General features: G+C 38.0%; 1 protein-coding gene across 6 annotated transcripts; it reads right to left on the reverse strand.

The window, feature by feature from the left end:
• Nucleotides 1-10,290: 10,290 nt before the first annotated feature.
• Nucleotides 10,291-25,336, reverse strand: LOC583988 (heterogeneous nuclear ribonucleoprotein A2 homolog 1). 6 transcript variants are annotated; one of them, XM_011679754.2, is made up of 13 exons: nt 25,003-25,334; nt 23,292-23,332; nt 22,734-22,903; nt 21,898-22,056; nt 20,970-21,018; nt 19,587-19,669; nt 16,934-17,111; nt 15,327-15,527; nt 14,146-14,193; nt 12,983-13,087; nt 12,498-12,587; nt 11,487-11,510; nt 10,517-10,626 (listed from the first exon to the last, which is right to left on the reverse strand). In XM_011679754.2, exons 1-12 carry the CDS (start codon nt 25,062-25,064, stop codon nt 11,491-11,493), a joined length of 1,206 nt encoding a protein of 401 aa, XP_011678056.2. In that variant the 5' UTR covers nt 25,065-25,334; the 3' UTR covers nt 10,517-10,626; nt 11,487-11,490. The 6 variants fall into 6 exon arrangements, with proteins under 6 accessions (XP_011678052.2, XP_011678051.2, XP_030833020.1 ...); XM_011679753.2 differs by having other exon boundaries at nt 10,518-10,631; nt 25,003-25,333; XM_011679750.2 differs by lacking the exon at nt 11,487-11,510 and having other exon boundaries at nt 10,291-10,631; nt 16,967-17,111; nt 25,003-25,335.
• Between the last annotated feature and the right edge of the window lie 1,561 nt (nt 25,337-26,897).

Below are 26,897 nucleotides of genomic sequence, written 5' to 3' on the forward strand. Positions count from 1 at the left end.
GGCTATACCTATCGCTAAGGGAGTCATTCATTCGACGAGATCTTTATGAAATACCGTATGCTTCATTTTTTCCATTTTGCGCCATATTCCTCTTGGATTACCTGTATTAGTTTATGCTTTGCAATTTATTTTAAGATCGTTAATCAGTAAATTTTATAAGTTGTCTTTAATATTTGATTTGAATAGGCTTACTATGTCACTATAGGACTATCGTATTTTATAACAATTATTGTGCAAAACGCTTATAAGCTTTTGAATTAAGCGCTATTATAGAAATGTTACCCCCCCCCCCCCCCCACACGGAGCCAAATGTCAAATTTTTCAAATTTCGAGACCAAAAAAAAAAAAAAGTGTCCTCTTACCCTCCCCCCCCCCCCCCCCCGCCCCCGCTTATTCAGCGGCTGGCTGATTCGTTGCGAAATTTTATAAATGTTAACCCCCCCCCCTGAAAAAATCCTGCGTACGCGCCTGCCATCACGCCTCATCAAACGGAGTCTGATTTCCAAGACCACTCGCTCCTATTTAAATTTTATCTTAATACAAAAGGCACACTTTAATTGATGCACGTCAGTTTCATTAAGCGCAAGCGAGTGACAAAGGGTGAACACCAGGAGAAAGGTAAACTCTCACTGCCCCCTGTTACATCATAAGTACTATGCAAATTGCACGAAAGAAAACCTCTCTATTGATGTCAGGTCAACTAAAAAGGGTTTCTTTTCTTGTCCGATGTGCAGTGAAATGGGTCAGCTTATAAGCCAGGAGTTCGATCATCAGCTGTCGCGGCCGCCAATTTCAATTTCTTACACTTTTGATAGAGAAAACCGAATAATTCAAATAGAGTGATCATAATGATGTTATAGTAGAAGCAAATTATTAAAGCGACCATTTTGTAAGCCTTTTGGTGCTTTTTTTTTATCATGGCAAGGCTTAGTGCTTAATTATTTTTATTTATGCTAACCCTAAGTCAGTTGTTTGTACACCAACACGAAATAATAACAAATATGTCATTTTTATACATGTACATACAAATATATATTTTAGTGTATTTCTGTTGTTTTGGCAAGAATGAAAGCTAAGATTCTTAGAAACAGAAAGGTTCTATTTTTTGAAATCATTTACTAATAATTTTTGATCCACGTTTCGAGGTAGGACAACTACGACGAAGACAAATGACTAGAACTAAAAGAGGATCACTTTTTCAAGTTTTTAGAGCCAAATTTATTCCTGAATGGGTCACAATTTCATTTATATGGGACACGTTCTCTTTACTTCGAATTTAATGTGTACCCATGGGTGTCGATCCGTAACTGATACCTATTCATCAGGGGGGGGGGGAGGTGATCTATTCATTCATCCCCCCCCCCTGATGAATAGGTATTACGTAAGTATCGACACCCATGTGTGTACCGTTCATAAGATTCATGAGAACATCCCCCCCCCCCCCAAGATCCACTAATGAAATGACTTGCTCAGTGTCGTTTGAATGGAAGGTGCCAATTATGAAGTACTAGGCCTAATCCGTCTTTAGCCCACATAGTTATAATACAATGGGATTAAAGGGTTATACTTCTCCTCTATACAATATCGTTTCCACGTTGTCAATAGGATTAGGTTAGAGCATTCAATGATCTGCAATCAATTTAATGTCAATCACGTGAAGAGGTGAGCATGTAGGGATTGACTTCGAACAATTTGTTGTGACCTATTTACTTAAGATGAGTACTGATCATTATTAGGGACTTTTAGATTCGCACGAAGACAATGGGGATAGCTACGATCGACGTCCTTTTAATGCACTGTCTTGAATGGACGTCACACGTATCAGTCCACGCAAATCTAAAAGTCCCTATATGCAGGCGCGTACGCAGCGGGGGGGGGGGGGGGGGGGGTTGGGGGTTAACCCCCCCCCCTTTGGTATTTTTATGTGTGTATTTTGGAGAACCCCCCCCCCCCATTTTTTATTATTTTTTAATTTAAAAAAAAAAAAATTATACCAATGGCTGACCTAAAAAAGTTGACCTTACCCCCTTCCCCCCCCCCCAACGGAGCAAAATGTCAAATTTTCTTTTGTCCTTCCTCTTACCCCCCCCCCCCCCCACCCCCAAATGATCATCCTGACATCCGCCCGAGTCACAGGCCCTGAGATTGCAGACATTTGCTTTTGTAAATAAAGAATTAATGACGCGTTGGATAATGATTCGCACAAAAATCAGGGGAAAGTATAAATCATTTTGAAATGTGTCGATCTGTGATGATATAAGAATATCTCATTTACAATGCAGTCATTACTTGTGATGACACAGGCCTACACAGAATGTACAAGTAATCCCCTTGCTTATTTTGATGGAACTATATAGTAATATAATATTGTACAAATTGGCAATTTAGCGGCCTGTACAGGCCTTTCAAAAACCTGGCAAAAATGTTCAAGGGCATCTGTATATGCCCCCCCCCCCCGCAATGGGTTTGCTGCAAACAATTCGTCTTTGTTTTCACGAAGTGACGGTAGTGAGGAAAATCGTAACGCAAAGTGAATGCAATTTTTTTTCACTACCGTCACTTCGTGAAAACAGCGACGAATTAATGTTGCCCTAAAACAAACGTGCCATGAAAACACTTCCCATCCCCCTCCCCTGGATTCGACTCCTTTCCCTGTGTTTATTAATTTCTGAATACGTCACATGTGCATATTGCCCTTCAATATGTTGAAATGTAATCCTTTAATATCTCTCAATCTGACAACTATTCGAAGTTTCTCAAAATATTCCGTTTCCACTGGGGTCCATTTTCAAAGACAACAACTAATAATATTCTGCCCTCGATCGGCCCTTGGAATCTCTCGGAACCCCCTTCCCCCTCTCCCACAACGTTATTGTGACTGCATGCCATGACACTCTTAGATTGAGAACTTTATATTGGCGTCTAGACGAAGACGCCGAGATTTACCAGTACAAAACACCGTTGCTAGGCGGAAGCCCTTCATGTATATCAATAAAGGTAAATAAAGATTGGAAGAGCCAGCTCTGTGTATTCTTTGTAAAATCGACAATGGATAGATTTTCGCGGAACACTCGAATGATTTATTTATAGCATGGAATGCCGAGGCAGAGAGCATGCAAGAGGGACGATTGTTTGATGTAACTATATGCCTTTATAATTATTTATGGACGACGTCTTCAACAACGTAATGTGACTCAGTTCCGGCATAATTTACTTTTAGGAAACAAAAGTGAAAGTACATGAAGTCTATTAGAGGTGTCGTGGTCTAGCAAAAAGGTTACCCAGATAGATCACATAGTTCGCGGTTCGAGTCAGAGCCACGGTAAAAATGTCATTTAGAAAGTTATCAAATCTACATTTGCCACTCTCCTCCCATGTGTAGTCAAAGGGTATACCTCACTATGAATATGACTGACAAAGAAAGCGGACAAAATATACAGTTCCTCAGGTAGACAAAGGAACATCCCTTCACTGCTTTTATGTAAAAATGTGTAGAACAGGTGTCACATGCATATTCACCTTTTATCATAATAGCAGTGAAGGGATGTTCCTTTCCCTACCTGAGGAACTGTATATTTTGTCCGCTTTCTTTGTCTGTCATATTCAGGGGCGGCCGAGCGACTTTCAAAGTGGGGGGGGGGGGCACCAACAAAAAAGGGCACTTTCTGGAAAAAAGGGCACCTACAGTGGGAAATCTCAAAGCGAAAATATACAATTTTTAGACATTGGTATATACCCCTACATTGTGATTACATTATCAGGGATGATTTCAATATTTGTTTCTCTTCATACATCATACAAGATATCGCTTAAGCATCAAACTTTACAGTTGGGTGTGATGTCTGAATATGCATTTACGAGCGAGCGAAGCGAGCGAGAAAATTTTTTAAGATCTGTGAGGTCGCAGTGCGAAAAATTACATCTTATAAAGAGGAAAAAAGCCAATCGTGATGGGGTTATAAGCACATTCTCATAACGGAAGACTGAAAAGACCTTTGATAAGTAACATAATTATATAATCTTTAAATGCGAGCGAGCGCAGCGAGCGAACTTTGGGGAAACTGCTCTTAGTCGCTTTAAATAAGGGGCACGTTTAATGATTACATGAAAAGGGGACAATTATCGAAAGGGATAAGACACTTATTAGAAAAGAAAAGGAGCACGTGTATAAGTACAAAGGATAATTATAAGAGGTGAAAATGAGGCATTTTTTCACTTGAAAAGAGGCACTCACCAGTGATGAAAAGGAGGCGTTTACGAAAATGGGAAATAGGCATTTGTTGACGGAAAAGGGGCACCCATCAGATTTTAATAGGGTCATTTATAAGAGGTGAAAAGGGGATAGGTCCCTTATTAGAAAGGAAAAGGGGCACGTATCATTATTAAAAGGGGAATAATCAGAGTTGCAAAAGGGCACTGACCAGATATGAAAAGGGGCACTTATGAAAATGTAAAAGGGGCACTTATAATAAAGGAAAATGTGCATTTGTTGAATGAAAAGGGGGCACCGTTCAGATGTTTAAAAGGGGCAGTTATGAGAAGGGGAAGGGGAAGTTATAAGAAGGGGAAGGAGCTTTCTCTTTTTAATGGGGGCACTTATCATAAGGAAAAGGGGCACTTATTAGAAAGGGAAAGGGGAAGTTATGAGAAGGGGAAGGAGCTCTCTCTTTTTAATGGGGGCACTTATCATAAGGAAAAGGGGCACTTATTAGAAAATAAGAGGGCCACATGTTAAAATGAAAGGTGCGCTCATCCGAGTTTAAAAAAGGGGTAGTTATTAAAAGGAGAAGGGGCACTTCTTACAAAGTAAAAAGAGCACCTCTCAGTTTTGAATAGGGCAATCATCAGAGGTGAAGGGGGCACTTATTATAAGTGAAAAGGGGCACTTCTCGTACCTGAAAAGAGGCACTTACTAGAGATTAAAAAGGGCACTTATTCAAGATAATTTCAAGATTCATGAGAATGGATAATGAACATTTATTGCAAAGGAAAATGGGAACATGTCGAAGGAAAAGGGGCACGTGTCAAAAATAAAAAGGGCACTCGTCAGAGGTGAAAAGGGGAAAGGGGCACTTTTACCAAGTAATAGGGGCACTTGTCAAAGTAAAAGGGGCACCTTTCCTATGTAAAAGGGGCACTTCTTACAAAATAAAAGGGGCACTTTTCCTATGTAAAAAGGGGCATTTTGGGGGTATATGAAAAAGTGGGGGGCACTGTGTGATTTATTAAAGCCCATCTGCACTAGTTAGGCCAAGAGGGATTAGGCCACCCAGCGTGGTCACTTACATGTTGTTATCTCATCAAATCAGCTCTCCATTAACATAAGAAAAAGAGGATCATGGGGGCAGGGGCGGATCCAGCCGGCGGCAGGGGAAGGGGCCAAAGAAGGGGTCCAATTTCTGAGAAAATATTTAGCGACGAAACACCCAGCCGGTGAATAACCGGGGGGGGGGGGGGTTAAGAAGCACTAATTTTTTTTGTTTTGCCCTCCAAAATTTCAAAATTTGCACCCCCCCCCCGCCCCCGTCACCAAATAAAGGTAAAATTAACGTGTTTTACATGTTTTTCCCAGGTGAGGGGGCCCCGGCTGGACCCGCCACTGCATAGGGGACTTGCTCCCTCTATGCCCGTCGCGACGGGCATAGAGGGAGCAAGTAGCTATTTACAAGTAGTGCATTTATTTCTGCGGGGGGGGGGGGGGGGGGGGGGGGGGGGGGGGGGGGGGGGGGGGGGTAGGAGCACTTTTTTTTGGGCCCTCGAAAATTTGAAAAATCGCACCCCCCCCCCCCCCCTTGAGCGCCAGGGGGGGGGGGCCATCCCCAAAAAGCTAAAAATCACGTGTTTTTAAATGTTTTTTTTCCGGGGGAGGGCTGGGCGCCCCCCCCCCCCTGGATCCGTCACTGACACTACTACTTTACTGCCACTAGTACTGATTCTACTCCTTTGTGACAGCGATCTCAATGTTCACAGTGTCATACAATTCTTATTCCTTGACTGACTTATCTCATAATTTCGAAAGCCCATTACCAGGCGCGTAGCCACGGGGGGGCACGGGGGGGCACGTGCCCCCCCTAAAATTTCCAGGATCGGTTGAAATTTTGTAGACCCCTTTTTTTGACCTCGATCGATTACATGTATGTGCCCCCCCAAACATCAAACTCTGGCTACGCGCCTGCCCATTACTGCCGCTGAAGAAGAGAAATAACTTCTTGTTTCATGGAGAAGACAAAAATTGTGTTTTTGTTTCTGAAAAAAACTTGTTTTCTGGAAGAAGAACTTTTTTTAAAGTTTTCTGGAGAAAAAAAACCTTGATATGTTTTGTGGATTTTTTTTTAATCCTAGCGCTGCATGCATGATGTTCTCACGTGCACGGCGCGCAATTTTTTTTTTCCCTTACAGATTTGCTATTGCTAATATTTCCGGTATTCTGATTGGCCGATTATGTTTTATGTCATTTGCGGCGTCCACAATTCTTCCGTTAGAGACAGCGGAGTTGCCATTCCCTGGTCTGTTAAGGAAAGGCCTTGAACGTGTGGTGTGAGTATTATCGTCAAAAAAAGAAGGGAGATACGATCTGAATTGACAAAACGAGCATTAAAACCAGAAATGAGCCTACGTACAAAGGAAATTAAACTAAATAAATTCACGTTTGATATTGGATCTTTTGCAAGAATGCACAATGACATTTTTACCTCCGACTTTCTCGCCTCTGACCCAATTTCACCCAATAAGACTAGTACCCCCCCCCCCCCCAAAAAAAAAAAAAAATCCAGACGCATACACGGGCAGCATCACATTATGAAAACTAGCACAGAACATTCCATGATCCTTCGTTGTAAAATATGATTTTAAGCCATTTATAGACATAACATTTCTGGCGTTTTCCTTAATTTTTTTTCTCTCACATGCAACTGTTCTTAGGCATACACTTTATTTCATTTCACCATATTCCCTGTTCTCTCTTTCTCTTTCTTTCACCCTCCCTACCTGTTCTCTCTTTCTTTTCCCACTCCCTCCCACCTCTCTCTCTCTCTCTCTCTCCCTCAGCTCCCCCTCCCCCTATAAAAGGAACTCGATACAGGAAAAGGAATCATAAAAATACATGTATATAACAAGTGGCAGAAGGAATGCAGATTGTAGACCACACATGAAACTAAATACACATTTACATTTATATCAGAAAACTTCCATACTCCCCAAGCAGTGCTGTGTAGTGCAGCCTTAGCCACTGATTTTTATACGATCATTTATTCATATGGGCCCGTCATATTAAGAGTTACAATTGATTCGAGTTGATCCCAACATGAAATGAATCGCAACTGTGTTAAAAAGAGACGGGAGATTGTTATTTTGCGATTGATCCCCAATCAATCACAGCATGGTCCTAAAATAAAGAGAAACAAACGATACAAATGACTTTCTAGTTAAAAACATGTGGAATCTTTTAATCAATATTCTCTTTCAAAAATATAGAACGAGAAACAAAAAAACAATCGTAATAATTCATGGCACACTGATAAATGAATATGATAGTACATGTTAAATATTTAAGTTGTTTTGTAATGTATATATACCACATCCTTATGTATCTTCAAACTTTTTCAAACATTTTCAAACAGACCCATACAGATGATGACATTGTAGTAACAATAAAGACCTCAAGATAATCACGTATGAGGATTGATGAAAAACACCTGATGCAACTAATTTTCAAGAGCCTCTGCCCAACTTTAATCAGCCTCCCCCAACATGCAACACTACATGTACCGAGACAATCGTGCACTGTGAAGGAAGAGGGAATTTCATGTTTGGAGCCAGAAGGGCGATAACACATTTTTTCAGACCGACTTAAAGGGATCCGGTAACTTTGTCTCAGATTCTGAAACAAAATTCTGGATTTAGCTCATGATGCAATGATAATTATTAACCTTTAGGTCAGTCAGGAACCCCATGACTTTTACAAGCCGATCGCCTGTCTGATTATCAAGATATTTATGATTGGAATTAAAATTTTGAAAACCGTTCGCCTGACGGTTTCCATAACACTACAGTCTATTGGGGAAAACGAGTAGGTAAAACCGGTCACTCAAAGATTTTTACTTTTTTGAGGCACTTCTTGATCATTTTGAAGCGCAATTTTTTTTAGGGCTTCAATATTACACCACATCACAGACACTGATAACACGTAGGGCTGTGTATCTCAGATTTAACATTGTTAAATGATCCCTTCAAAACCCTCCTGGCTCTGAACATACCATCTGCAAAAGGGGAGTGAATCCTTTTTGTCTATTTGGAGCCAGAAGGGCGTTAACTCATTTACTTTCACACCGAGTTAATGCCCTTCTGGCGCTGAAGAAAATAATTGCAGTATTTGAACTCTTCCAATGAATAGTTCTTACAAGACTTGCAAGAAGATAGTTATTTGTTGGCAAAATTAACACGCATATACAACTCTGCTCATTATATACATGACAAAGGATCAATTTTTTAATATTTTTTAAGTGTTTAATTTGAATGCTTAGCTAACCAGTTTATTTGATTAGGTATGCAATTAGAAACTCCTTCATATTAGAAAAAAAAGGTAAGGGGATTATGTAACTAATGTCAACAATAAAAAACAAACTAATCCAACACACATAGTGTAAAGAACTTGTAATCACAGGTGATAAATATTGGCTTGTTCATAATCGATTGTCAATAGTAGATGGCGACCTTCTTCCGACAATGCGCAGGTCAGCAAATGCGCAGGTCAGCAAATGCGCAGAATCAATACAGGGCAAGATGATAAGATAAGGCTTCTTCCGGCTTTCATAGAGAATGCACAGCAATGCCAACTAATTCCTAATTTTACTTAATTATTGTTCAGGTTTCATGAACCCCCCGATGATTTGATGAGATCTATGCAGGCACCATCATAATCTGTTACGTATAGCTTATTGATACCGAAACTATGATTTCTATCAGACTTTCCAGTTCTCGACCCATTGTATTTGTATGGGAACCAGAAGTGCCTTTGCGAAATATACGCATGGCCTGTACTGCCCTCTATGGCCAAATACCGTTGTTGCAGTACCAATAATTACAATTGCAAGTGTGCTGTTATACACAGGCATTCACTATAATCTCTATACAATTAGAATTAGCAGCATTTCACGACACATCTATGATATAGAGAACAGAAATATAATCATTAATGACTGTGTTTATAATTCATTCACAATTCCATCAAATTCCATGTGAATGCCATAATTTGTGATGGCAGATATGGAAACAATATTTTAAACATAACTTTATTATTCCCCCCCCCCCCCCAGCAACAACAAAAAACACCACTTTCCTGTGAAAATGTAAGAGTAGGCAATTAATTCATTATAAACAGCTCAAGTACTGCCTTTTGACAAAACAACATCAGAGAAAGAATTTGTCAATCACCAGGTTGAAGAAAAAAAAGTTGTAATTCATGATTTACTGAGCTCAACAAGAGGAGCTCTCAGATATTCTAATTGTAAGATATGAAATATGTTCTGTTAACAACATGCATGTGTGATCATAAAGGAATGGAATTCTAAATTAAATGAAGTGCAAAATGTACAAAATAAAGATAAATATGAAGGATAAAAGCATGCCTTTGGCATCGAACAATCACAAGAAAAGTACTCACATTTCATTTTTAACAAAACATTTACATTTCATTCATTGAATTGAAAGTCTCTAAGATAACAAACACCATCATGCAGAGAAAAACCATATACATCTTGCTCACCGGGCAAGTCAGAGTTCAATCAGAAACTTTGGCATGTATGTGGCCGAGATTCATGAAAGTCTCCTCGGTCAGTCAACAAAACATTTGATTGAGGGTGAATAACGACATGAAATGTTTCTTGCTGCTAAACAGCAATCATTGATTATTTGAACAAGTTACATGTCATAGAACTTTCTCTGGTTTACAGTGGTTGTATATATTTGTAGGTAGTAGCTTAAATTTAGATAAGAAATTATTTTCTTTGCTCTCGCCTGTACAAGAAGGCATACGTAAAGTCCTCTCCCCCCCCCCCCCCCCACAAAAAGAATAATTATGAAAAGGTCTCCCATATGCCTTTCATATTTTCCTGTATTTCTATCATAGTATTTCCCTCATTTTATTTACTTGTACATGAGGAAAAGTGAATTTGAATAAAGTTGACAATATCCTTATTATGAAAAGCAGCTGCCTGAGTAAGAATAAAATGGTCATTGCATGTATACGAGCTGTCAGCATTTATCATTATATTTTAGTCAACCATGTGATGCGGCTAGATGCAAGTAATGGGATCCCTGTCAGGTAAGTAGTGAGAACAGCCCTCAGGACAACATATCCAGTTCAATGGCAAATCAACAGGAATATTTCCATTGCCACCTTTATTGAACCTGATTGCCTTGGAATCGCCTGTAGGGATGGAACTGGTTTCCTCCACCCAAGTTGCCTCTGCCAAAGTTGTTGTTGTTGTTGCCGTACATGTCTGGGCCACCTTCAACTTGTTGCCCGTACCCTTGCTGTGGCTGCTGTTGCTGTGGTGGTTGTGGTTGTGGATGTTGTTGCTGTTGCTGAGGTGGTCCGAAGTTCTGGCCGGGCATGTTGTTACCAAACTGTCCTGCAAGGGGGTGACGATGGGTTTGTAAAAATTTGGCTTGCATATATTACTACCAGCCACTGCAAAATGTGATCAAATTACTAGCTAACTTTGGAAGAAACAGCAGTTGCAGTTAAAAATAGCACATTTAAAGCGTTTTGAAGACATTTGAAGTCTAACTAGTAGAAGTTTCATGTAGTCATAACATTAGGAAAATCAAACTTGCAGAGGTCATGTAACTTAGACCAAAACTCAAAGAAAAGGCTCAATCTGACTAATCACCCAGATTTGGAGATAAGCATGCCTTTTTTCTAACTCGTAGGCTCACCATTCCTGAATTTACTTCTAACTCCTTCATGTACATCAACCATTTAGAAATTCAATTCAATTCAATTCATTTCCATAATAAGTCAATATAAAAAACATGGAAATTTGACATAGTATTTTTACATGCAATACATTGACAAAGAATTACACGCAACCTGGCTTGCATCACTTTGACCCCAGCAATAGTGAGAAGACAAAAAAGTGATACTTGCCCTACCTCCCCCCCCCCCCCCCCCCCCCATCATGAATCCCCTTTTATGCACATTAGAACATTATCACAAACAGAACCACGATTGACATTCATAGAAGTGTTGCTACAGTAGGCAAGTGCTAGGGTCCTAACACTGAACCAGTAGGAAATGTCAATTTTATTTCCTTAGAATTACATCTTATAGTATGGACATAGCTATCAATAAATGTCACACTTCATCAACTAATAATTATGTGATTCAGCTTAAAGTTTAAAGTCCATGTACAGTTATGTTAAGTATAAGAAGATCAATTTGTTAGTTCTCTTTGATTTTAGTTGATAAACAGTAAGATACTCACAATTCTAAAAGGCCGGATAGGATTCTAAAAAAGGGTGATAAACAAATTAGATGAAAATTAATTATATATACTATACATTAGCTTTAGTTTTGCTTTGATTACCTTTAATCAAATTAATTTTATAACTTCAATCAAATTATACAATTTGTTAGTAAATGGACATTTATGGGATCAATCAAGAAATGAAGATAAATTTAAATATAGTGAAGATTAAACATTACTGTACATGGTCTTTAAATTTGCAAATTCACCACTTCTATTCCAGAAAATATACAAAACAGAACAAAAACAACAAGAAAAGAAATGCGAATACAGACCATTACAAGCCATTATTAAATAATTTTGTGTTAAAAAAGAAATCTAAATATATCATTTTAAGCATAACTATTGGTATTTTATGTCTTAGAAATTAAAAAGACAGAGATGTAACATCACCAAAATAAAAATCAATGTGCACGTGACCAATATACTCGCTTACACAAAGCACCAAAAAGCCAACCAACATTCTACGGATTAATGAATGCAGAGTACGAGGAAAACAACAAATAACAACAACCCACGCAAGAAACCCAAGTCAGACTTTGGGTTCCGGGCTGGCCCTCTTCTAGGAGAGCGTGTACGGGTGACTTGGAGTAGTCTACTCTCAAGTCAGTGTCTTTGTTAATTGAAAGTATATTCAAACTTGCAATATCCCTGTATAGAAGAAATGTTTTAGGACCTCTTACATCATGGAACCCATAACATACAGGACAAATTATCTTAGTGATAGGTAAACTTTAAAGCCCCTCTGCACTAGTTTGGCCAGGAGGGATTAGACCTCCCTGTAAGGTCACTGGCAGGTGGTTATCTCATCAAATCAGCTCTCAAATAACATAAGAAAAGGGGCATCATGGGGGATCAATGGGTACCGCTTAGGCATTGTTGGCTGTATAGAGGACGCAAGTAGCTATAAGTACTACTGTGGGGCTTTAAAATATTGTATGAATTCTATATCTTGCGGAGTGGACTGACCTTGACTGTAACCTCCTTGTTGTTGCTGGCTGTAGTTGACTCGTTGAGGTCCATACCCTGAGGCTTCTTGACCGTAGCTACCCATTGATCCTGGCAAGAGGTGACAAAGAAAAGTATAACAAGATTTTATTAACTCTTTATATGCCGCACAAATTTTCTCCCAGGGCCACATTGTACTCATCATTCCGGCTTCAAGATAACCCTGTAAGTTGGAGCTATGATCGGATCGGCGGTTTGGCTCCCGTTATCGATATCGGAGCGGCAGGGAAATCTGATGATAGTTAACTACCGGTACACTTAGATACAGTCTTAGCTCTTTTGAATAAAAACAAAATAAAGAGAGAGAGAGCGAGTTTCACATGCAGTATGAGACAATTACATGAACATATCTATGACAGGCAAAAGGAAGGGAAAACATAAAGACAGATAAGGCTAGACGGACAGAATAACAGGTGAAATTATATGGATCAAGGAGAATTTCTTACCTTGGTTTCCATATTGCTGTGTTTGTTGTGTTTGCTGTTGTTGTTGTCCATAGGGGTCCTGTTGTGTTTGTCCGTAACCTCCATAACTACCATAGCTCTGTCCACCTACATAGAAGGGAAACAAAATACAACAACATGTTAAATGGTTTTAAAAACTACCAAAAAGCAGGATTTTCAATTGGAAACCAGAAAATTAAAGATGAAAACTTGTCACACATATAAAAGATTTTAAAATATATTGAAGGGAAGGAGATGAAAATCTGTCAAATACTTGTGCCCATAGTGACATCTTAATTGCATACTTTTCAAACATCACCTTACCATTTCCCAATCACAGATGGTGGGCAGTGCATCATTTCCAATTAACAACGCATCAATATAGATATTGGTTAAATTCTTTATGAAACTATCTACTTTGAACACTTTAAAGGAGCAAAAACAACTATTCCAGTACACAAAGTAGCTTAATTTTCTTCTTATCCCAAAACAGTCCATGTTTGCATTGACAATTTCTATACTTCAAGATGTCTTAATAATGGCCTTTGTCACTTGGAATGTTGACGTTGTCTGCATCTCAATAACACTTTGTGTAGACTACATTAATGCCTACAGCCTCTGTTTCTGATACAAACAGGGCTCATCGATTTGTAAATATAGCAACAAAATAAATGTTAATTCAGTTAAATCCTTGAAAGTCCAAACATGAAAACAAACTGCCAGGAAGAACACACAAAATGATTTCCATTAAAAAACTAAATAACAAGAATAACATGAGGGTTACACAATAAGGCTTTCAAAACTCTGAAAAATAGTCAATTCTTTATCAACGGTAACAATGTCAGAACACCGAAATAGAGAACAGCACAGCAAAATAAATGCAAAATCAACAACACAAAACAAGCCCCATCAGACAGTCATTCTTTTTTTCTTCAAATCAATTTTCTTTATAGGTGAGGGAGGGGGGGGGGGGCTGGAGATTGTTGAGAGGATGTTTGGAGCTCTGGTAATGAAAACCAATAAATTGCTCTGGGATTAATTTAACAGAATTTACCCTGAATATTATAAAAACATGTCTGATGAATATATTGAAAGAAATTTGTGACACTTTTATTTGCATGACTGTCTGAATTATGAGAACTTGTTGATCACATGAGAGGCATTACCATTGCGAGAGCTTTTGCTTCCATTATCACCTTCCGCATTGGGCTTTCCTGCAAGATAGATCATTCACGATTTGCACAATGACACAACATGCACTAGGATCAGACAGGCAAGCAAGCAAAGAGCAACACACACAATACTGACTGATGCATGTGGAGTATTACATGGACATTACTCATAAGTAAGTCTTCTTCTTTTTTTATTGGTGGGGAGTACAATACTTTCCATACACATGTACAAACAGGGCAAAATAATGTAATGGTATAAATTTCAACTATGTAAATAGTTGCTTAGCTATCTGCAGTGCCATAAGAGTGAAATAATCAAATAAGGCGAGGCGTCAAAAATAAATATACCAGCCAGCGGCAGCTAACTGCACTTGTGCGTCCTGGCTGCATTTTTTAAATTAGCTCAGCCGGCTACCGCTGGCGGTAAGACCCTCAATTAACTCATGATGTCATCATAATGGTCTCCGAACAAAAGCATGCGCCGGCTGCCGCCTTTCGAATGAAAACCGAGCCTCAGATCCCAGCCTGGCGCAAGCCGGCTGGGCTAATAAGTGAAAAATAATTGCCCCAGCCAGGCTTCGGCCGTAATTGCAGCCTCGATGCGCCAATACGTGAGGCGGCAGCCTGCTGGTATCGATATTTTTGACGCCTCGCCTAACCAACCTTGTCAAAATATCAATTTGATTTCAAGCAAGTTGCTTTCAAAATGTTTGGTTCTTACAGGCTTTTCAGTGATCTACAGATGCAGAATATTTTTAAGTGCAACAAATAAGTAGTAATTTTATGCTACACAGGCAGCATTCCATACTTGCTACGTGGTCACTAAAAAACTTCTTTAAATTAAGTAAAAAGATACATTCAAATTCTATTAAGTGCAATTTAAATATATCTGCCTAACACAGAATAAGTTGCATTTTTTTATAAGATAGCCAGTAATTTGCATTTGCAATTTTTTTCTGTACTATACAACAAAAGGTGGGTGCAATAGATATAACAAAAAAGGTTGTATACTCTTGAAGAGGAAATTACATTACCCACAAATGTTTTTGACTATGGCTTTGGCTTTGATTTTGGCTTTAACTTTGGCTTTGACAAACAAGCCCGTTTGAAATTACCACAGCCATGCGATGTTGAAACAACCTGCATTATCTCCAAACAACAAATCACATCCTTACCTCCATAACTCTGTTGCTGTTGTGTTTGCTGATGCTGCTGCTGCTGTCCATAACCTCCTGCCTGTTGACCATACCCAGCTCCTCCCTGTCCTTGTTGCCTGCTGTAACCATTGTTGTACCCCTGCTGCTGCTGGGCGCCATACCCCTGTCCTCCTGCACCACCCCTCTGCTGATATCCACCTTGCTGTTGCCCAAACTGACCTATAATTCAAATATTTGTTTAAAACATCATTTTCTAAGACTGCTACTGATAGTAATCATTATAAGATGATGACGTGGATCCTAATCAAATGATTGGTGAAAGCGTACACGTGACCAGGCATTTATTTTGCCTAACACGTAATTTGAAAGACCGGTCATTATCAAAATCATGTTATAAAACATCATTTTATAAAAACAAATAAAACATCATTTTATAAAAACAAATAAATCATAATCTTATAAAACAAATAATACACATCATTTTGTTCAGGCATTAGTCAAATAACCCACACTCGGTACCTTCAAAACAGTCCAAGTTAGACTGTTCCAAAAGTACCTCGTGTGAGTAATTCTTACTAATGCCCTCACTGCTGTGTATTATTTGTATATTGTTATCCAGGCTTCGCAGCATTTTTATCCAGACAATTTCTTTGGGCTTCATTTCCTCACAGGTATCGGGTGAAGGTTAGGATTAGGTATAGCATTGAATGCAGAGCAATTGCTGCTGTAGCATGCATCACAAGATATAGTACTAACAAAAAAGCATTCTAATGAACATTCTATGGATCCATGTTTGGTAGTGTGAATAAAGATTTTCATTGAACCTAACCATGGGTTGGCCCATGTTCCATTGGCTGTTCTAACAAAACAAGGGAAACGCTCTCGACGGTCTCGCCTGCATTACGCAATTCTATATGATGACAAATTTAGGTTGGGACATTATTTATAGGCAGGGTGGCCCATTAGCAGGCCCCCTAAAATGAAATCCTCTGAATATAATCAGCATTTTGAAGTGAATATTGACTATGAATCATCAGAAGAATTATTTACTATAATTTGTACCAAGATTGATAACTTTAATGGAATATGAATAATTAAAAAGAAATGATTTATTAATTCTCATATTAAGTTGTGAAAATATAATCCCAAGTCTACTGACTTAAAATGACCTTTGACCTTGACTTTGTGACCTGGAATTTGTGTCATGTGATTTGTGATACTTCATAACCCTTGTGTACAAGTTTCATGGAATTTGAACAAACACTTTTGAAATTATGCTAAAAATTCAAAATCTTGATGTTGATGTCACAACATAGTGTAAGTTTGTTGACCTGAAATGACCTTTGACCTTGACTTTGTGACCTGAAATTCTACTCACATGATTGGGGATCCTTGACAACCCTTTAGTCCAAGTTTCATTGACTAAAAACATATCCTTTCAAAATTATACTAAAAATTAAAAAAACTTAACCTTAGGTTAAGTTTTTGATGTTAACGCCGCCGCCGTCACCGGAAAAGCGGCGCCTTTGTCTCACATTTTGCTACGCAGGCGAGACAAAAAGCATTGCAATGAAAATTTTATGAATCAATGTTTGGTAGTGCCAATAAAATTTCATTGACCCTACCCATGGGTTGGCCCATGTTCCATTGGCTGCTACCTCCATAACCTCCGCCATAGCCTTGCTGTCCTCCTTGGTTGAAGCCACCACCTCCTCCTTGTTGGTATCCTCCTCCACCACCCATAGGACCACCTGGACCTCCGAATCCTCTGTTCATCTTTGGCTGGGCTTTCTTAATCTCCATCTAAAGTAGGATCAAGGCATGCAAAGTCAGAATGAGCGGTGCAATATCATTGATAAGTCTGTCAGGTTAATGATTGAAAACTATAATTCAGGGATACCATCTGGGGGGCGTTTCACAAAACTTGTCATCAATGACAAATGACAATTTTTGTTATAAGCTAGTGAAATCCTTGCTTCTGATTGGTTATCAGCAGATTTGACACTGATTTTTATCATTTGTCAATTTATCATTGAAAAAGGGCTTTGTGAAACGCCCCCATGTATATTCAGAACAGACAGGTGTCAAAGCCTGAAATTGGTAAAGTACAAAAACCAGCGCCCCGGTGTCAATGGAAGACAGTTTTACCACATTTTCTTTTCCTCAATTAAAATTACTGATAGGAATGCCTAGTTTTGATGTGAAAATATGTTTGTATGATATTTGCAAAGTTTACTGCGGGGAAAATAAAATTTAAAGAGAATCCAAGGGAACACTTATGCTATTTTCTTACCCATTTCTTAACCAGCGCCCCTGTGTCAATGGAAGACAGTTTTACCACATTTTCTTTTCCTCAATTAAAATTACTGATAGGAATGCCTAGTTTTGATGTGAAAATATGTTTGTATGATATTTGCAAAGTTTACTGCTGGGAAAATAAAATTTAAAGAGAATCCAAGGGAACACTTATGCTATTTTCTTACCCATTTCTACATTTCTTTCATTTCCAGATCAATATATTTCTAATAGTCCCAGAATGGTGTCCAACATACTAATCTATACATCAGGACAATTTTCATCTGCATTTAGCATTAGATCAGGACAGATACAAAGATATCCAAAATCAAAAATATAACAATCAAACTTGAGGTATAAAGTATTATTCATAATGTTCTACATTGATTTTTAAAGTAATAATATAAATAAACAACAATAAAAACATTTTGCCATCAAGAAAGTATGACATATTAAATAGAATCAAAATTCTTTTGAAAAGGGACAAGCAACTAGGTTAAATGTGTATAACAAATTGCAAAATATGTGTACTGAACAATGTAACTAGATAAGATACATGTACAATGAAATTCATGGAATTAGCATTTTGTGAAAAATGTAAAAGAGGAACCAGAGCAGATCTGGTTTAGCAGGTCCTTTAATTTCTGAAATATCTGAGCCATGAACAGGATCTAATTATATCGCATGAAAGAGGTAATTTACCATAAACTTTACTTTGATTAAAGGAACAGAGAAATCTGGTTCCCTTGCTGTATGCAGGCACTTACCAGGCCACTCCCATCATACTATCAAAAATAATAATAACCTCTACTGTAAATAAACAGTAAAGAATCGCTTGGAAATTTTTAAACAACAGATGCTGAAGGGTTAGTTAAGATTGCCACATGCATGCATGGCTTCAACAATGAATTGAAAATATTTTGAAAGGAAAGACGCTTCTAGAAAACAAGATGGATGTTCATCTTTGAGATTCCTCTTGAAATGAAAGCCATGAAGTTGAGCGATTTAATGTTTTTAATGCTTTTGCTTGATATTGCTTTGTTTGAAGCTCACTAATCCAAATCCTAACAAGAAAGATTGTTTTCATGTACCTGGTATACAGGTACATGATCAACCCAACACTTGCGTTCACAAAGGTCAACTTGATAACATTCATAGACATTACAATACAAAACATCCATCTTATCTTTAGTCATGAAATGGAATGCAAATTCTTAAAAATAAATTAAACTACTTGGAGCATTCCGAGCATACAATGACTTCTGTCCATTAATAGTACTTAATTTACCTCAATAAGCAAGCAAAAACCAACCTTATTCTGAATTAAATATAAGTACATGTACCGAAAGTCATATTCTTTGAACAAAATCCTTTTAAGTAATAAATACTAATTATACATAACAATAAATTAAGTTATACTAATTACTTTTTCCTCATGCAATTAGCGAACCAATTTTGTTGTAAAAGAAATACATGTATATATTTAACCTAAAATAAATACTGTCAGGTAACTTACACATATTGTCTATGCCAAATACAATTTTTCTTAGAAGTACTGCTTAAAGTTACAGCTTACACTGTGCTCCAAGTACTTTAACTTATTAATAACATTAGCTAACCAGTGCTGGATTAAATCGTAACTCACACATGCATATTGCATAACACTCTCTCAGCAATTTATTTAAATACAAACATTGATGGCATCTTAGGAAATAGTAGATAATTAATAATGTGTCTGGTTAATGTGTCTGGTTTATGTATAATGCAACTGCAACAGCAACTATAAAAGTTTAATTCTCTTAAATTTTAAAATAAAGAATACGTTTAACGTGGATGATCATCAATATTTCCCCCACAGACATAACTGCTTACAAATTTTGTCCCAATCTCTGTATGCCACTGCTTTTTAAAATTCATTCTCTCTCCTCTTTCTCTCATACATGTTGCAAAAGAAATAGTTAAGATAAGGGCTTAAAACTCTACCGATTTCCCCTTCAGCTCCAGGTGCTGGATTCGGACCAATTTCTCTACGTCTTCTTCACTATCCAACGTCACAAAGCCGAATCCTAGATACAGTACGATGGTAGATAGGTAGGTAGGTACGTAGGTAGGTAGTAGATACATGCCATTCCATAATAACGTAAACATTAAAGCTTACTGGTACAAGTATGAAGGCTGTATTTCTACAGTGCATGCAATTATTATTTTGTTATTTCTTTCTGTCTTTTTTTTTCAACCGCAAAGGTACTGATAGGGATGTGACCAAATATGTGCATAAAAGTCAGATTTACCAAAGTCAAAATCTTCTGAGTTCTGACCATAAAACTAAATATGAACATTCTGGTCATGTTTGCAGCACCCTGATTTTAATTTATATCTTCCATTTGAAGTCAGAGGTGCTGCCCTCTTTGGGGGATGACCTTGCAATGCACTGTAGATAAGGAAAGTCTTACTGCTTACTCTGGCAATACCTACATGAAAACAGAAAACTTAGGAAAGAATACAATACAGTTAAGATAACAGATTAGAATACGGTCTAATTTAACTACTAAAGACATATGAATATACATTATATTTAAATATCGCAGATACAATAAGACCTCATGTAATGTGACTTTACAATGTAAGGACACCACTTTGTGTGATTAATATAAAAATCAAAATATGGAACAATTGTAGGATTTTTAAAGCTCTGCACTTTTACTATCTCCATTCTTCATTTAAGTTTATAACACTAACTTCATTCACATCTTAAAAACATTTGAATTAGGAGCTGTTTACAATACCTTAATTCTCACAATATACATTTAAAGGCTACTTAAAATCAGTACCTTACTTTCTACATTAAAATATATATCAAATGCACATAGGTTCACGGTTTAAGTCCTGCCACAGCACTAATGTCGTTTGGCAAGACATTAATCTACATTTGCCACTCTCCACCCAGGTGAAGTAAATGCGTACCCGGTAGGAAGAAATTTCTAGAATGCTTAAGCGCTTTATTAAGGCGGCTCAGCTACAGCCAGGGTAATAACATGATACTTTATATCAAAAGCAATAGCGTATATTCATATAATATAGAAAGGGATCTATTATTATATTACAGATACCAAAACCTTCTCTAATAAAGTAGGAGTGTAAGGATGAGAACTAAAATACATAAAATTGTAACTTAATTAAGGTAGGGAAAGATGTAAAAATGATAGGACAACACTTCCCTTTTTCAGGTATGATTGATTTATAAGTCACCCTTTCTTCTTAAACAAAAAAAAACATGCAAGTGATTACATCACAGTCAATTGTATATTACCAGAAAGCATTATTTCTGGGACCAATGCCTGACATAAAGATTATCTTCTCACTTACCTCTGTGTTTTCCAGTCTCATTATCTGTCATAATATGCACATCTTCCACCTGAAATTCAAGCAAATTTTTTTTTTTTTAAATAGTCATTTCAACAAGAAGAAAACACTGTATGGTAATTTATTATTTAAATGATAAATGCCCTGCCAACAATTTCCATATCAACTTGTAACCAATCACATATAGAATCAAAGATTAGAATATAAGTGGGCTTTTCCATCTACAACAGCGAACCAGTGAACATGGATTTATGTTGAATCTGTTTCAATAGACACACTTTTCCTGAGGCAGTCCCTGCAGCAAGTTTATTTTAAAAAGAAAGTTTCCATGATAAAATACAAAAAGGCAGCAGGGAATGATGGGGAAAAGCAAAGCTTACAAATAGCCATGAGAGTCTTTAAAGGAGCTCTGGGGAAAGATGAACAAATTGAAAATACGGAAATCACTCATAATCTGAAGAATTTTTTTTTTTTTATAAAGACCATCTGTTATAACGGAGTCAATACGTATAAATAAGAGTACATTCAAGGTTCTTGCTCTACCATGAAAGCCTTCGACGTCAACCCTTTGCCTACTAGAATTTTCTCTTTCTCACAGGTTATCGACAAGGGTTTTAAATATATATGACAAAACATTGTTCCAACCTGCAGAATTTCTCTGGTCCTTCTGAACCATCCCTAAAGACGCACAGCCACATTTAATCCCATTTAAAGCCCCACTGCAATATTTTGGCCAGGAGGGATTAGACCTCCCTGTATAGTCACTGACAGGTGGTTGTCTCATCAAATAAGGGGATCATGGAGGACCAATGGTCACCGATTAGGCATTGTTTTCTATATAGAGGGAGCAAGTAGCTATAAGTAGTGCAGTGGGGCTTTAAACAAAAGGTACTTGAGTCCTGCCACAAAGCTTGTCTACATCATTGCTTACCATTCCAAACTGCTTGAAGAGTTCATACAGGTCATCTTTAGATGCTTGTTGTGAGATGCCTCCGACAAAGACTTTCTTTGTTCTACTATCGTCTTGTCCTCCTCCTCCTCCATATCCTCTTGGTTTGGATCCTCGAGCATTGCAAGGTTTTGTGTCCAGCTGCAGTAAAGAGGAAGTAAATCTGTCATGAATTGATTGACTGCAATGCAAAAATCAACAAGGAAAGTTGCTTTTAGTTGGGTAATTTAAAAAAACTATCAACCTGTTTAGAGAAAAAATCTCCTGGCGCTGATAGTTCTAGTGAGATGTAGACAGATTATATGCTCTGGCTAATAGAAATCTATATAGCTTCTTATTTTTTTTCTTCAAGCTATAGCAATCGAGGTAGCCAGATATTGCTTGCAAAGGCTCTTATTTTCACCTGCGGGTTGTGTTGTTTTGCCGTTTTTGTTCTTAATGCTGTTGGAAGGCCATTTTACCCTCAACACTTTCTATAAGTTTATGATATGGAGGAGAAAAAAATAAGATTTAAAAAAAGGAATGAAAAATAGAATTTCAGCAAAAGAGGTCCTTGGATGACCTGTGATTTTGTGAGTAATGTCTGACAGAAATGTGTACAATGAACCAAAATTTGGATGAGAAAAGAGTAACAGGTAGGAGGCACTCTGCCCCAAGAAGGTCTTGCATCATGTGACTAGTAAAGAGTACAAAATTTAGCAAACAAAAGTTACAACTTATCCAAAAGTAATCCTATAATTATTTAACTTGTAAGAAATACACTAAAATCATATCCATCCTCCTTGGTGATAAGAAGTTGTATTGAAAGAAGAAATTACCATCTTGCCATCAAGTTGATGCTGGCCTTTCTTTCCCAGTACATCTTCTGAGCAGCGCGGGTCTTCGAATTTCACAAAGCCATAGCCCTTGTTCATCCGGGTGTCCTTGTCCATCATCAAAACGATATCATTGATCTGACCAAAGGACTCAAAATAAGCCCTGAATGCATCTGGGCAATAGGAAGAGGGATAAAATGGAGATTATTTTTATAACTTCAATAACATTTATCCAGTAATTTCTGGGAATTTCTGGGAACTTTTTGAGAGCATGTTTAGTTGACTTAAGAACTATTATCAGTAAGAAATATTATTTCCCTCAAGAGCCAAGAACAATTCACATATTTTTCAGAGCTGCAGATTCAAATGGGAAAATTGTCTGAAAAGGAAGGATGTAGTTCTACACAAGTATCAATCCCTATATTTAAACATTGCTACACTGAAAGAAAAAAAAATCTGCCAAACATCTCAGGTTTGTTTGATTTCATGTTATCTTATGCTCCTCGATAGCAAAAAATAAAATGCTTTTTCAAACACATTATACAAATTGGCTTTGCTTACCTATTGTAGTTTCACGGCTTACACCCCCAACAAATATTTTTCTGAAACAAGAAAAGACAAAAGTCTTGGGTTAAAAATCATCTATGTTATGTTTTTAGACCAAAAGATTAGACTCCAGTGTCACCATTAGTTCTGAAGACTACATGTCATGTATGCATTACATCTGGCTCAAAATAATTCCCTATCCCAGTTGGTTCTTTCCCTCTACATGTTTTTTTTAAATTAAATTTTTTTTTTTAAATGGCGTCCGAATATTCAAGTATTCGCTTGTAAGCCTGGGAGTGTTCTTGGGTACCTCATTACATGGTTGTGCACAGCCTTAATATACAGGTACATGTAGGTTATTTTTAGAGTAAGTTTCATGTAATTTCTTTACATTTTTAGAAATAATTGCTTTGCATTTCAAATTGGACATTCCCTAATTAACGAATTGAGATCAGGCACAATAGGAATAGAATAATTCTTTCTGCATCCCAAAGTAATAAAGATTGAAGATGAAGAGCATCAAAGGGAAATCATCCAACCTTTGTAATAAAGTTACTCATTTGTATTGAAATAAAAGCAGAAAAACAACTCTTATTTCTGGCCATGATATAAGTCCAAAACCAAGAGGAGCTACACTGTAGGATAGTAGGAGTAGGAGTACTAAGAGGGTTGCTGAGAAGGCTTCATCAAAAGCGTTTAACTTTGACAAGGTTTTCGATCCCAAGTCTCCTCAGCTCAGCTGGTCCGAGAAGAAGGATCGTCCGACGTCCGCATTAATGAGGCTCGTCTTAACAAACGCAGACAGACGCGTCCGCAAATATAAGGATCGTCCGCATTTTCGCAGACGTTTCTTAGATCTATTTCCGATCTGCGCATTGGCGATGAGAAAAATGGATTCTGCAACGACTTTCTTGATGATCCATTTCACATTGACTTTGTACAGAGAGACTTTCACGTTACGAGTGATAAATCCTTGGGAAGACGGAAAACCTGTACCTTGAATACCTTGACTACCAAAGCTTCTGGAAGAAAGCCGTCTTCAGCTGCCAAGCTTACAAGTCTATTCCAGGTCTTCCATACTAGACCTAGTTCTAAAACAAGTCTAGATCTTCTAAGTAGACTGTACTGTACTGTCTGTAGACTGTAGTCAGTGCAGTGATCGAGTGAACTGGGGGTAGACTCTATACTTGGAATCCATTTTTTGCATCCTAAGTCGAAAGAGTTCTAGAGACAATACACCAGTTTACAGTTGTATCAGTGCGCATGCGCAGACAGTTGATCTCGGGTCACTGGCCCCGGAAGCGGGGTCAGTGGCCCCGGAAGCGGGGCCAATAACTTTTGACCAGTGGTATTTATGCGTAAATTAAGATTGCGCCCATGCAAATGATGATGTGCGCGCACAACGCAGCGCGTAGGGCAGTGATATCATCAAAATTTGCATGGGCGCAATCCTAATTTACGCATAAATACATGACCTCTAGGTCATTGGCTTTGTTTAAAATGGCGCACACAACTGTAAACTGGTGTATTGCTACAAGTCCCGATCCCCCTCCCATCGGCCATCCCCACCAGCTCACTGTAAATTGCATCCCACTTCCCCACCAATACCAAAAACATTTATTACAGTCCCACTCGTTATGTTCCGTGTATTTTGCAGATTGAGTTGGGGCTGTGCATTTGTGCACACAAATTATTTTGACATCCACACTCTCTCTCTCTTTCTTACCCCACTTCTTCGCCCATTCTGTCCATTTTAGAATTAGTCGGAGGATTAAGAACAATGTTCATTAGTCTTCTGGTAACGGCAGTGAAAATGCGTTGACAAAGTCCTTATGGAGACAACTTTCTAGTGACAGAGACTAGAGGAGCTTTAATAGCCTAATGTCTAATGAATCGACGTGGACCTACGAACAGTACATGCACAATATACGTGCATAAAGTGATCGTGACGGGTTTCTCGATATCGAGCTCGCGCTCGACCTTTCGCTTGCATGCAGTTGGTCTATGAATTCACACCTCGGTTACACTGTTTGGCATCTAAACATGAGGAAAGTGGCATCGTAAACGGTTATATAATAAGATTATTTTTTGTAATGGATAATAATGTAAGTAACTTGTAAGTAAGTAATAAGTAAGTACTCTTTCGACGCTCCCTTCACTTCAGGGGTATAGAGCACAACATATAGTCTATTTACAATACGTATACAGAAATATATATAAAACAAAGTAAGATATAATAATAAAATACATGCTAGGTCTATATAGGCCTACATATTTATAATATTTTAAAACATTAAAACACAATAAACATAAACATGAACAATGAAATAGGAATTGGGGGGGGGGCGTGGTTGCATCACGTGCCTAGATAGGAGTTTCTCGATCTCTCCACCCCCCTCTCTCTCTCTCTCTCTCTCTCTCTCTCTCTCTCTCTCTCTCAAATTCAAATTCAAAATTCAAATTCAAATTTATTCATGTTTCCAACAAAACATTACAAATCAATTATAAGCATTTAAAACAAATTTAAGAAATACATGTTTGAAACAGAGGGGTCCACTAAAAGGCAATGCTTGTACGGTGTGGACACCTCAAATGAAACTTAGGAATAATGAGTAATTAAATTATCTAATATGTAATTACAAAAGGAACTATAAAATAGGGGAAATAAAAGCTCGATCCCCTCTCTCTTTTCAGATTGTCAACTTCTTATTCCCTCCCCCTGTTGTCTTGCATGTGCCCGTTGTGTGCTGTATTGTCGATGTGCTGTAGTCTTCTATTATTTCTCATATTTTCTCTTTTCTCCCGTCTTGTCTAGTCTCGTCTCTCGTTTTGTTGTTGTTGTTGTTGTTGTGTGTGTGTAGACTTCTTGTTTTGTTATACCCCCTTTTCCCTATCTTAGGTAGTCACAAATATCTATTCATCATGTTTATCCGGCTCAGAGGGGACCCTAATAATTATAAGCTCTGCTTTTACCAGGGTCTCCTCGTCTTTCTTTTAGTTAACTTTGTTTTTATCATTGCCATAATTTGTTATTTTGCATTGTAAAAGTGTAATGTTCCGTTATGCTCTATAATGTCATTTGAAAGAAAGACGAAGAAAATCTGATCTTATCTTATCTTATCTTATCTCTCCCCCCCCCCCTCTCTCTCTCTCTCTCTCTCTCACACACACACACACACACACACACACACACACACTTATTCTTACAGTTTGGCCATTGGTTCTCACCGTAATATAAGTTTTTTGTTATGATTTCCATATGGCATCAATTTAGCTAAGTCTATACGTACCGGTAGGCCTATATGATAGATGAAAAACGTGAACAAAATTGTCTAGCTTCATGAGCCCTGCATTTTCAAATCTGCGCCTGCCAGCCTACGGTCGATATCTACCATCGGACTTTTCCCTCCTATTATTCCTTTCTTACCTCTCTTGCCCTTTCCCTTCGATCCTCATCTTCCTCTTTTCACCGCCCCCTCGATCCGTCCGTTTGCATCAGCCTATGGATCTACTAATCCGGGGCGGGGAGGGGGGGGGGGTACTCGCCTAATACGTTAATTATACGGGGATGTGCCGCTCTAATATGGTTATGAGTTGTTGGTTATAATGCCGTGGTACCAT

The sequence above is a fragment of the Strongylocentrotus purpuratus genome, unplaced genomic scaffold (genome assembly GCF_000002235.5).
Source record: "Strongylocentrotus purpuratus isolate Spur 01 unplaced genomic scaffold, Spur_5.0 spur5_scaffold_9, whole genome shotgun sequence".
NCBI classification, from domain to species: Eukaryota; Metazoa; Echinodermata; class Echinoidea; order Camarodonta; family Strongylocentrotidae; genus Strongylocentrotus; species Strongylocentrotus purpuratus.